Here is a 12,751-nt window from a genome sequence, read left to right as displayed (position 1 = left end):
GGTTAAGTCTATTTCTTGGTTAAGTCTGTCTGATAAGTATCTTGGTTAAGTCTATCTGATAAGTAACTTGGTTAAGTCTATCTGATAAGTAACTTGGTTAAGTCTATCTGATAAGTAACTTGGTTAAGTCTATCTGATAAGTAGCTTGGTTAAGTCTATCTGATAAGTAACTTGGTTAAGTCTATCTGATAAGTAACTTGGTTAAGTCTATCTGATAAGTAACTTGGTTAAGTCTACCTGATAAGTAACTTGGTTAAGTCTACCTGATAAGTAGCTTGGTTAAGTCTATCTGATAAGTAACTTGGTTAAGTCTATCTGATAAGTAACTTGGTTAAGTCTATCTTATAAGTAACTTGGTTAAGTCTGTCTGATAAGTATCTTGGTTAAGTCTATCTGATAAGTAGCTTGGTTAAGTCTACCTGATAAGTAACTTGGTTAAGTCTACCTGATAAGTAACTTGGTTAAGTCTGTCTGATAAGTAACTTGGTTAAGTCTATGTGATAAGTAACTTGGTTAAGTCTATGTGATAAGTAACTTGGTTAAATCTATCTGATAAGTAACTTGGTTAAGTCTATCTGATAAGTAACTTGGTTAAGTCTATCTGATAAGTAACTTGGTTAAGTCTACCTGATAAGTAACTTGGTTAAGTCTATTTGGTAAGTAACTTGGTTAAGTCTATTTGGTAAGTAACTTGGTTAAGTCTATCTTATAAGTAACTTGGTTAAGTCTGTCTGATAAGTATCTTGGTTAAGTCTATCTGATAAGTAACTTGGTTAAGTCTATCTGATAAGTAACTTGGTTAAGTCTGTCTGATAAGTATCTTGGTTAAGTCTATCTGATAAGTAACTTGGTTAAGTCTATCTGATAAGTAACTTGGTTAAGTCTGTCTGATAAGTATCTTGGTTAAGTCTGTCTGATAAGTAACTTGGTTAAGTCTGTCTGATAAGTATCTTGGTTAAGTCTACTATAAGTAACTTGGTTAAGTCTATCTGATAAGTAACTTGGTTAAGTCTATCTGATAAGTAACTTGGTTAAGTTTATCTGATAAATAACTTGGTTAAGTCTATCTGATAAGTAACTTGGTTAAGTCTATCTGATAAGTAACTTGGTTAAGTCTATCTGATAAGTAACTTGGTTAAGTCTACCTGATAAGTAACTTGGTTAAGTCTACCTGATAAGTAACTTGGTTAAGTCTACCTGATAAGTAGCTTGGTTAAGTCTATCTGATAAGTAACTTGGTTAAGTCTATCTGATAAGTAACTTGGTTAAGTCTATCTGATAAGTAACTTGGTTAAGTCTATCTGATAAGTAACTTGGTTAAGTCTATCTGATAAGTAACTTGGTTAAGTCTATCTGATAAGTAGCTTGGTTAAGTCTATCTGATAAGTAACTTGGTTAAGTCTATCTGATAAGTAACTTGGTTAAGTCTATCTGATAAGTAACTTGGTTAAGTCTATCTGATAAGTAACTTGGTTAAGTCTATCTGATAAGTAACTTGGTTAAGTCTATCTGATAAGTAACTTGGTTAAGTCTATCTGATAAGTAACTTGGTTAAGTCTATCTGATAAGTAACTTGGTTAAGTCTACCTGATAAGTAACTTGGTTAAGTCTATCTGATATACATTGAATGTTCTCATACCTCTCCATGTATGTCAAACTTTCCATCTTGTCTTCCTGTGTTAACATTCCAGATTTCAATAGATCCATCTAGTCTTGAAATCTATAAACATTCAAAGAAATTGATTTATTTGGAACAAAAGGTAGATACTAAAGTATCCAAGATATTCTCGACAATAACCATCAGTAGGTCTGACTAAATCAGTCAATCAGAAAAACAGGGACGTGGTAAAAAAAAGGAAAACTTATATTTTTATTAAAAAAAACCAAGTGGACTATAACAGGCAGTAATATATATATATAATACACTCATAATAAATTTGTACATTTTACATTCCCTGTAGTATGTTATAACTTCAGAATATGAAGGAGAGTTACCATCAGAAACAATCTCCACTTTAAATTTTGAAAAGAACAAAGATATATTAAAAGAATTGTTTCTTTTACCAAATGGCTACATGCCCAACATGTGGAAAAGAACACAAATCTGACCTACTGAGGAACTAGTAAAAGAAATGATAGAAGACTTAATATGAATTAATATTACTTTGTAACAAGTTATGCCTGTACATGTTTGTAACTTTCATCAACAAAAGATAAAATTTATCCTGTGAATGGTCCAGTAATTTTATACTAAACTTTATTTATATAAACCAGTCTTTTACAAGTGAAACATCAACTTAAACAATAGTGGATATTAAGTGAAATATAAAGGAAACCAGCCATACAGAAGAGAGTCTAAGACTGTAGACAAACAAGGGAGCTTATGATACAAACAGGAATTTTAGATTGTAGATCAATAGAACCAGCCATATAGAAGGTAGTCTTAGATTATAGATAAACAATGGAATTTATAACACAAACAGGAATTTTAGACTGCAGATGAACAGAAATAGCCATACAGAATGGAGTCTCAAATTATAGACAAACAATGGAACTTATGACACAAACAGGAATTTTAGATTGTAGATCAATAGAACCAGCCATATAGAAGGGAGTCTTAGATTGTAGACAAACAAGGGAACTTACCACACACACAGGAGCCTCAGACAGCAGACAGTCTAGGGCCATTACAGGACTTTTAGTTTTCTCCCAAATTATTAAGGGTCTTTCTTGGAATTCTGAGTGATACACAAATATTGACCCCTATATGACATAAAACAAATTAGTTTTTCCTTTCATTCTCTGATTTCTTCATCACTTAACTGCAGCATTTCATATTAAATAAATGTTTAAACACTTTGAAACTTGCATGTGAAAAAAAAATTGTTCAAGACGAAAGACACATAGGTTACTTTAAACTTATATTATCATCAGTTACTAAACTGAAACTTAGAAACCAGTCACATAGATTTATTCATTACCTACTACCTCACCACGTCCCTAATATGTTACATACTACTAAAAAACAATTATGATTTACACATGAGCATTCTGTTAGCTTTTCTCAGCCCATGGACCAGCAAGGTCATTGCGATGGACTGACATTGGTCTGAAGACTGGCAACTAAGAAGCACTGTACTATATGACATTCCATAATTAATTCCTTAAAAACAATCCAAGTACTTTTCATAAAATTCAGTGTTTCATTTATGCACACCAAATTCATGTATCACCTTCAAACGTTTGACACAGCTACATAAACTAAAGCATTATGTTGTGGCTTTTCAATTTACAAGTATCTCCTACAACATACATCTCTACTGTCAACAATGTCCTACCTCTGAAGTAAGGACAGCAAGGTTTTTATAAGTCAGAGAGAATGACAATGATAAGATTGGTTGACAAACTTCAATACTTTTAACAACTGGCCAGCCTTCCTTCTTAATATCCACTAGCCGTAACACTCCATCCTGTTGAAAAGAAGAAGATAATACAGTTTTTCTGTGACTTACCTCAATTTCATGTATCAGATTTCAGAAAATAGTTTAATAACCTAACTTAAGAAGTCTTTTAATATGTGAAAACATCTTCAAAAAATCACTCTGATGGTTTCTATGGGCCACAAAAACTACAAAATAATTTGCATTCATAATCATACTTTATAAAATTAAAATAAAATTATTTTTAGAAAGCTATAACCCTGTGTTTCAAGTCTGTGATATAAACTTTAAAAAAAAAAGAGTCACATGAATAACTGGATATATAAACTGTGTCTTAATACAATAGTATTTAGTTATAAACTACTGTAAAAGTGGACATAATGCAGTTCAGTTGACACTTCACACCATTGCTGAATACCATGATCTATATATTAACTATCAATTAAATTGAAGTGATGGACTTTAGTAAAGACAGCTAGCTAGTCATTACCCCCAAATGCTGACTCTTGGACTAGTTTCATTAGACTGCAGAGTAAAATTTGACTGTTACTCTTGTAATGCATCCATGGCTCTAAAGTGTGTGTTTTTCTTAGAGCAAAGCCACATCAGGCTCTCTGCCGAGCCCACTGAGGGAAATCAAACCTCTGATTTTAGCATTGTAAATCCGTAGACTTACTGCTGTACTTACAGGGGCAGCTCTAAAGTGTGGAGTGAGATTTATTTATTTTTGGTCAGGCTATCAACCACAGAGTATCAGGTCCACTGACTGGCACAAACTCAGACCTGAGAATATATACTACGACAATATGTACTGTCTTGTGAAACAAATCATAGACTTTTATAAACACACAGATATAGAAATGAGGTTGCCATGTCTGTTATTACTTGTGGATTTGGACTTCTTTCTCTTTATGGTCACTTTAATATTTACTGATGTTTTGTTCTATTACAGCTTTCAAGAGAACTACATTTCTTAATAGTAGTTGGTTACAAGGTGGTTTGTTTGGGCCTTGTTTGGAGAGCCCATACGACTTATTTATCCTGTGAAATCTGGCATCCCTGATGCATGTTGATTTTCAGTAAGCTTACACTACTATTAATCTATCATATCCCACAGCTTTCATAAATTTTTAATAGCTATATAAAACAATGTATAGTATTTCTATCAGTGTTAGAAGTTTGATAAATCACCATGATATAAAGCAACAACAGTTTCATTAATATTCACTAAATTAAGACATTATTTATTTTCAATAATACAGATTATCTGTTTTGTTTATTTATTATTTTAACGTATTACATTTAATGTCAGTATAGATTAAACAAAATAAAACCCTTCATTCAACACATTCTCTTACCTCAAGTAAGAAAAAGAATACATATTTAACTTTCATAAAACTGTTAACAATACATTTACATTCAAGTTTTTAATTTAAAATGTGTGGATATTTTGAACTTTATAAAAACAGTTTATACCTTTCCACCAATAAAGAGTCCATCCCTGTGAAGGGTTATTGATGAGACCAAGTGACAGTTTTCTTCTGATCCAGTGTTATCTTCTTGTGATTCAATCCACTGTAGTTGGTGATGCTCTGTTACAACAGCAGACTCACCATTCACCTGAAATAGTGTATTGCTTATGTTTAGTTGATAATTGTAATCTGTTATTACCTCCACCATTGAAAATGGATGGAGGCTATGTTTCCAACCCTATGTGTATTTGTTAGTACGATTTCTTAAAAATTGCTGAATAGATTTGGACAAAAATTAGTATGCATTTTGACTAGATCTCACTTTAGAAGTGATTTGTTTTTGGAGAATCAAGGTTACAGCAAAATCACTAAAATTCAGCAAATTCCAATCTCTCTAACACAAAGACCAATTTTTCACATTATTTTTGTGTGATAACTCAATTAAAGATGAATAAATTTTCACGAAACTTGGGAACATACGTAGCATGTTGTTCATCATTGTTCTGCCAAAAACAGTCTGTGTTCATTAACAAAAACAGATATACAGACACATTTTCATACATTTTGAGAGCCCAAAATGATCAATGCCATATGGCAGAAGTATGCACTCATCTGAGCATCCCTCTAATTTGGTTTAGTTTCCAACTAATTCAAATTCAAGGTATCAAATCACTGGCTTAAAGGGGTGTGCACAAAGTTGAGCAAAGTGTATGCTTGAATTCACCCCTTTTAAGGAATGAATCTTAAAATGAGTTTTGCATTAAATATTTTTTAATCATTAGTAAACCAGCTGTAAAACAATCTTAAGCTGGAGTTTATAACAATGCAATTTGTTTATTTTGAGTGATGAACAACTCATACAAGACTATTACGTTCTTTGTGTTACAGAGTTAATTATACAAGTTTAGTTTCAGTGTTTCTTATTGAAATAAACATTTATGATAATGTTCAAAGTGCAAGCATATTTGGTAGACTAACCACAGAAAGTGTAAAAAGAGGCTTAACTGATAAAACTAAACTACAAATTCGTAAAGGTTACACTTACTACACAAGAAAAGTGTTTTTTTTAAATTAAATAATCCATTAAGATTTGTCATATTTTTTACTTAAGCTGATAAAAGTGAATTTCAGCTAAAACTTTCAAGCAATTAAACGTTTTAGAAACTGTGAAGTTACTTAAAATTGATAGATAAACTTTAATATCATGCATTATAATAAATCACTTACTCTGCAAAGACAATTTTGTTGAATGTGTTTCTCTAAATAGAATTATGAGAATTACTTTTCAAGAATGATATTATTAATTTTTAGAGCTTATTACATCTCCCAAGGTTCCACTAAGCCAAGGTTTAATGTCTTTACCGAGATATCTATGTTAATGGTTAAAAAGGTGAGGTTTCATGGAGCCAAGGTTTAATGTCTTTACTGAGATATCTGTGTTAATGGTTGAACAGGTGAGGTTTTAATGAGTCAAGGTTCAACATCTTTAATGAGATATATTAATGGTTAAAAAGTTTGAATATAGTGATTCTTCTTTCCTTTAACTACAAGTCTGAAGGTATATCAAATACCTCAGTAAACAACATTTGGTTTCCTTGAGGAAACACCTTCCTTATATTTGTTCCCTACTCGTATCATGTCTTACAATAAACCTATTTATCAAAACCAGGGATGTATCAATTGTTAATGACACCCTGATAACATTCTGTACCCCTCCTCAAAAAATGTAATCTATTCTAGCCTTCAAAGATGGAAACTGGTAACCCCTACAGGTCACCACTCTGTGAGGGCACACTGCTTGCCCAATTCTTGATATAGCCCTGATTAAGATAAGTGTTGATTATAGAGACATCTAACAAAGTATGTGAAAACTAGCTGGTATATACTTTATATTGCCATTAAGACTGAATACCCTGATAATCACTCCACTATCACATGCTATCAGAACATCTCCATCGGCAGTCCAACAGTGACATCTTGGAACAACCAGTGTTTCACCAGCAAACCACAGTTTAAATTCTTCAGTTTCTGGTTCATTCATATTTATAACTGGACCAAGAGGTAATTCTGCCAAAATCTGTTTTGTCACATCTAGCCTACAATCATCTTTATCAAGACTAACTTGAACATTTTCAATGTCTTTGAGATCAGTTCCTGAAGCCAGTGGCAGAGTGACTGTCCTATAATTAAAATTAAAATATTTTTCACATTTTGAAACATTACATGAGAGAAAAAAACAAGAATTACATCATCAGTAGAATTCGTCTATTAGATATTCTCAAATACTTTTGAAAACACATTTTTATAATTACCACAAAAATACTTCAGTTGTTTATAGGATTATATCAGTATATTAAAATATTACAGATTTCTTCAGATTAATTAACTGAATGTGTACAGGGTAAGTTCATTGTACCAGCCCTGTATTGGATAAGAAATGAGGAAAATACTTCCAGGTTTACTACATAAGATATGGCAAGGTTTCAGTCAAGTGTACAAGTCTGTTCTACAAGCCCAGCATGGCCAGGTGGGTTAAGGCATTCAACTCATAATTCGAGGGTCATGGGTTCAAATCCCCATCGCAGCAAACATGCTCGCTCTTTCAGCTGTGGGGGCATTATAATGTGACAGTCAACCCCACCATTCGTTGATAAAAGAGAAGCCCAAGAGTTGGCAGTGGGTGCTGATTACTAGATGCCTTCCCTCTAGTCTTACACTGCTAAATTAGGGGCAGCTAGTGCAGTTAGTTCTTGAATAGCTTTGCACAAAATTCAGAAAAACAAAACAAACAAACTGTTCTACAAAAAACACATATCAAATGTATGATAAATGTATTTTACTCAACATACATCTGTGAACTGGAAACATCAGTCTAACTTAGATTCTGACAGGTTAGAGTAAAAGATTTAAAGCTGATGTCCAGTTTTGTCCAACATACTTACAGTTTAATCATCTTTATCACCTTTTACATCCATATCCACAGTTTTTGTTCTGATTCCTGTATGTCATATCTCACAATTACTTTTCTTTAATACCAAATGCTACAAAGTCAATAATGTATGGTAAACGAAGTAGTTGACAACACTGACTACAAATGAATAATATCATATTTAATGGCACTCAGTAAGAGGTCAAGGCAAGTGCACTTTGACTTTAACCCATGTATATAGGGTTAACACTTGTGTAAACTATTATGAAAAATATATTCAAAGAGTATCTCCCAATTTATTTTCAGTTCCACTGTATTAGTATAAACTATAAGGTCAGAGTTTAAGACAGGCTAAACTAATATTGTATTCACAAGACAGTAATTGTGTTATCAAAGGCAATCAGCTAAAAGAAATGCTAAAGGCTTCAAACTCATTTTTCACTGTGCCAAAAAACAGTGATTTTTGTGTTTAAATGTAGTAAATGATTACCTTACAATACACCAATTTTCTTTAAAATAATTTCACTATTTTAGAATTGAAGATTTCAATAACAGCAACATAAGTGAAGGGACAGCTATATTTATATGTATCAGTTATATATAAAACAGTGTGATCATTTGAATTGACAGTATAATAGGAACTTGAACTTATCATGAAACCTCCTTTCCAAATATAGCTTAATATCAGAGATGTTGCTGGGTGCTGGCAGATGAAGCCTATGTCCCAAATCCTCAGTCAGTGTCTTGAAAAATCCAAATAGAAAACCATGATTGATATCATACTGAAACACTCAAAATTCTCATGTCTGTGAGTCCAAGTCCTGAATCTTTTAATCACCTAGTGAATCCCCTTCTTGGTATTGTAGAATACTTCTGAAAGGCATAACCTTATGTGACTGAGATCATAAAATTGGACCTCAGTAATTTGTTAACACTTTCCTATACAGAAAAGTTATTACTATGTCATGTAAAAATATACAAAAACTGACTAAATCCACAAATGTAATTGCAATAACTTACTTTATTTTGAATGAACATTCTTCCCCATAAGTCTGAACTTCTCCAAATATAACACAGCTACTCTGAATGAGACAGCACTGCTGTGAGTTCAGAGGGTTTGGAGTCACTTGTGTACTACTTGACTGCAACAATGGGCATGGCATGCTAGTTAACCGTCTCCTGTTTTCCAATTCCTGCACAGACAAACAATTCTTAATGTCACTTTATAACTCTGAATCATCTATAAATTCAGCAAGATGATGGTTCTAAGCTTTTGATTTCTTTCTTTACCTGCCATATAATCAGTGCAATTATACAACCATATCTAAGCCATGTTGAAAGACAACATGCCCCATGGTAACATCTCATTACTATCACCTCAATTTCACAAGTTAGGACATAGCTATGTTGAAGTACAGAGAGTCCTTTACTGTCTTCTTAATACAGGTTCAATTTACTATATTATCATAATTAAATGTGTCTTTTTCTGATTTGTTTAATTTTTTGTATCTTACCACAAAATAAAGGAAAAATCTGGACACCCTGTTACCGTAAGAAGCAGTTCTTCTTGCAAAAACTGTAAAGCAAGGTAATCTGATGGGCTAGAGGTGTCCCCTAAAAGAGTGAAAAATTATACAGTCATCAACAGGAACTATGATAAGATCTTGTTTGTATTTCTTGCAGTTGCTTTCATTGTCATAACTGTACAGATAAAAACATTTTAAGTGTTTTCAATAGATTTATGTAGATGTCTGATGATCTAATGAACATTATGACACTCGATCTACAATGACCCTGCAGACACTCGTAAAGCAGAAAGTTACCTAAAGGTACCTCAATATTGAGGCAGTAATGAGTGAGAGGGTGAACCACCAAAAGGAAATTAACATACAATTTAAGAATATGTTCTCATGATTCTCTATCAAACATCAAAATAGAGAATTTCACAAAATATTTATAACATTGCTTCTTAAACTATAAAATCAACTTTGCTTTTAGTTTCTCCACAAGGCAAACATGTATTAACTGTACTAAACTTTGTAACGTGCAGAAATACAAACACACACAAGGACAAAATCTAAACCTACATAACAAACAACCTGTTACCTAAAATTAAAATGATGATTCACATGGGGGTTTTCTTTATGTTGTATTCAGTCTACTCGTAGTTTGATGTATATTTAAGTCATAATAAATACTTTTGAAATTTAATTTTGTACTTTTTCTAAGTTGAGTTAGTGAACTGTTGTGAATTACTTCTAAAAGTGAATGATATTGGAAAAAGTTGGAAAAGCACTGGTATAAACAATGCTGCTACCTAAAATATCAAATTCATCCTTTTGGTAAAATATTTGTAATAAAAATATATCAGATAAACTTTTCTAATGTGTAATAATTTTGCAGAAAAGACAACCTATTAAAACAGTTCTAAACTCCAAAAAATGTACAACTTCTATCATTAATACTTCTTTATTTGTCAGCATTATTAACCATAGAATCAAACATAACATACATTAAAATGAACATGTAATAATAAACACTGACAGATTATACATTCTCTCTCCTAATTTTGAACATCTGTATCATATACTAATCCTTTGCATGTCCTCCTTTTTCTTTTTCTCTGTTGTTTAAATATAAAAATAATTCAGAAATTTAGACCTAATCTTCACAGTTTTTATATGAATATTATATTGATTTGTATTTTCTACATTCTTTAGTTTTTATATGAATATTAAATTGATTTGTATTTTCTACATTCTTTACAGTTTTTATATGAATATTAAATTGATTTGTATTTTCTACATTTTTTCCAGAAAAATCTATATATATTTTTATAGGAAAAATAGAAATGAAAATTTGCTTAAGTCTTACTGTAATTTCCATGCATAATGTTAAACTCACCTTTTAGTTCCCTAACTTTTTCAAAATTTGGATAAGACAGTATAACAATATTAGGATTTAGGTAATTCTCAATTACTACAACAATACGGTCATTTGGATAAACCGCAAACAGCTGAATTTCATCTTCAAATTCTAAGCATGTAATGGGGTCCGAATCTTCAGATATAACTTTAATACAGCGACCACAGCAAAAGCATAATTTATTATCTTCCACATAACATAGTGAATGTGGAATGCCTCCATGGTTCCAACTGGAAGAAATATGAAACTTAAATACAACAATAAATATACAAATGCTTGTTATTTGTTACAATTTTAAAAGCATAAAACAAGATAAAATAATAAAAATTCGTAATGAAATTTAAAATGGCTCTTGAGTGTTAAAACTTGATATATTTAAATTTTCAGATTAGGTTAAAAAACAAACAAACATTTCTTCATATTTTTTTTTGCAAAGATATCAATGCCTAATTTAAACTTGATTTAAAAGAATGAGCTTCTAGAATATGTTAGTTGACATAATATGTATTTTTAGTTGAGCATTTTGCTTAAGTGTTTATCAAAAAACAAAAGAAAATTATTTGCAGGGCTGTCAGCTTTTAGGAATATGTTTGAGTGAGATTTTTGGAAAAATAAACTGTTAGTGTATAGTTATGCTCAATGAACATCCATTGTGGTCACCTCCTATGGAGCATCCCCCCCTCCACAAATGTTGTATTCATACAAGCAAATTAATAAGTGAATTTATTGTATTAATGTAATATTGAATTTGACCTGAATCCAGCTCGCCAACCAATCACAATTTATTCATAAAATATGATAATTTGACCAAAACATGAGATTTTTTTATTAAAATATTTGGAAGTGAGAACAGACTCACCCTCAATGTGTAAGCATTAGTAGTTCTGTATCTGTGATCTTATGTTCCAAAAAAAATGTATAATTTATTGTACTTGTGTGTCAACATAAACTTTAACATCAAATAGTTATAGGCTATTTATTAGGTAAAGTTAAAAATCACTCAAAATGACATTTACAACATGCATGTTTATTTTTTATTTAAATTTCCAGGTCTGTGAATTAGGCAAAATTTAAAGTTTTGAAAGCTATGAGTATTAATCACAAAAAATTATAATGTATATTGTATCTTCACAATGCTGCTATAATATTAGTGGGATACTAGTATTAACCTTTAAAACGTTTTTTGGGATGATGGGAAAGTACTGAGATCTTGATATTACCTGAATTCTAATTTTCCTTGTTTGTTTCCTGCCATAGTAAACTTTAGTTTTCCGTATAGAAAACACAAAATTATTTATCTTAGTTTTAAACTTGAACGCCAGTCTAAATCAAGTAATTCTATAGAGCTCAATTTTTGTTGTTTTTTCAAACAAAATTTCGGATGAATGATAACCTAACTTAAAACTCAAATAATTATAATAACATGCCAAACCTAATTTAAAAAAATAAGATTACGAAAAATACAAAGATTCTCGCAATAACCCTACAACATGACTAATTATGCTTTAATTTATATTTAAATACATTTAGTTTTAACATTACAGTAAAACAGGATTAATATATAATACAATTTTTTAGACTATCAGTTTCCATGACTACCTGAGTAAATCGTCATCTTAGCGCCCTCTTATAGTAAAAATAACACGAATATCATATTACTCGAGTGACATTTATTGTTTACTAACAATCGGGCTAATTGTGCTCTGCCCTCCATGATTATCGAATCTCGATTTCTAGCATTGTATACCATTGTGATACTGAGGAATCGATTTACCTTTTTTCTCTTTTATCGCTAATAGCATATCAATGCTCGTGAAAACACTCTGTGGATTACGATCTTTACATTATTTTGACGGTTGAAACAATGCTTTACATAACTTGTTTCCTTAAGTATTACAAACGGTGCAATTTTATTGTTTAAGATCAGTACTGGAAAAAATATTTAACAATGGCAAACGAAAAACGTTTATTCTCAGCTGTAAGAC

General features: G+C 31.3%; 1 protein-coding gene across 2 annotated transcripts in view; it reads right to left on the bottom strand.

Moving 5' to 3' along the window:
* Window positions 1-9,457, bottom strand: part of LOC143253880 (cilia- and flagella-associated protein 43-like) — a 52,605-nt gene extending 43,148 nt beyond the window's left edge. Inside the window, exons 1-7 of one of the 2 annotated variants that reach the window (XM_076508388.1) lie at window positions 9,356-9,457; window positions 8,862-9,034; window positions 6,825-7,092; window positions 4,917-5,060; window positions 3,339-3,470; window positions 2,647-2,763; window positions 1,640-1,720 (exon numbers count right to left, since the gene is read on the bottom strand). In XM_076508388.1, coding sequence (XP_076364503.1) covers window positions 1,640-1,720; window positions 2,647-2,763; window positions 3,339-3,470; window positions 4,917-5,060; window positions 6,825-7,092; window positions 8,862-9,004 — 885 coding nt within the window. In that variant the 5' untranslated portion in view covers window positions 9,005-9,034; window positions 9,356-9,457. Of the gene's footprint in view, window positions 1-1,639; window positions 1,721-2,646; window positions 2,764-3,338; window positions 3,471-4,916; window positions 5,061-6,824; window positions 7,093-8,861; window positions 9,035-9,355 lie in introns of those variants that run through there. The other variant, XM_076508389.1, reaches the window with a different exon arrangement.
* Window positions 9,458-12,751: the final 3,294 nt, after the last annotated feature.

This window comes from Tachypleus tridentatus, chromosome 6, assembly GCF_004210375.1.
Source record: "Tachypleus tridentatus isolate NWPU-2018 chromosome 6, ASM421037v1, whole genome shotgun sequence".
Taxonomy (NCBI): Eukaryota; Metazoa; Arthropoda; class Merostomata; order Xiphosura; family Limulidae; genus Tachypleus; species Tachypleus tridentatus.
The sequence above is the reverse complement of the archived record's forward strand: the minus strand, read 5'-3'. Positions and strand labels throughout refer to the sequence as shown.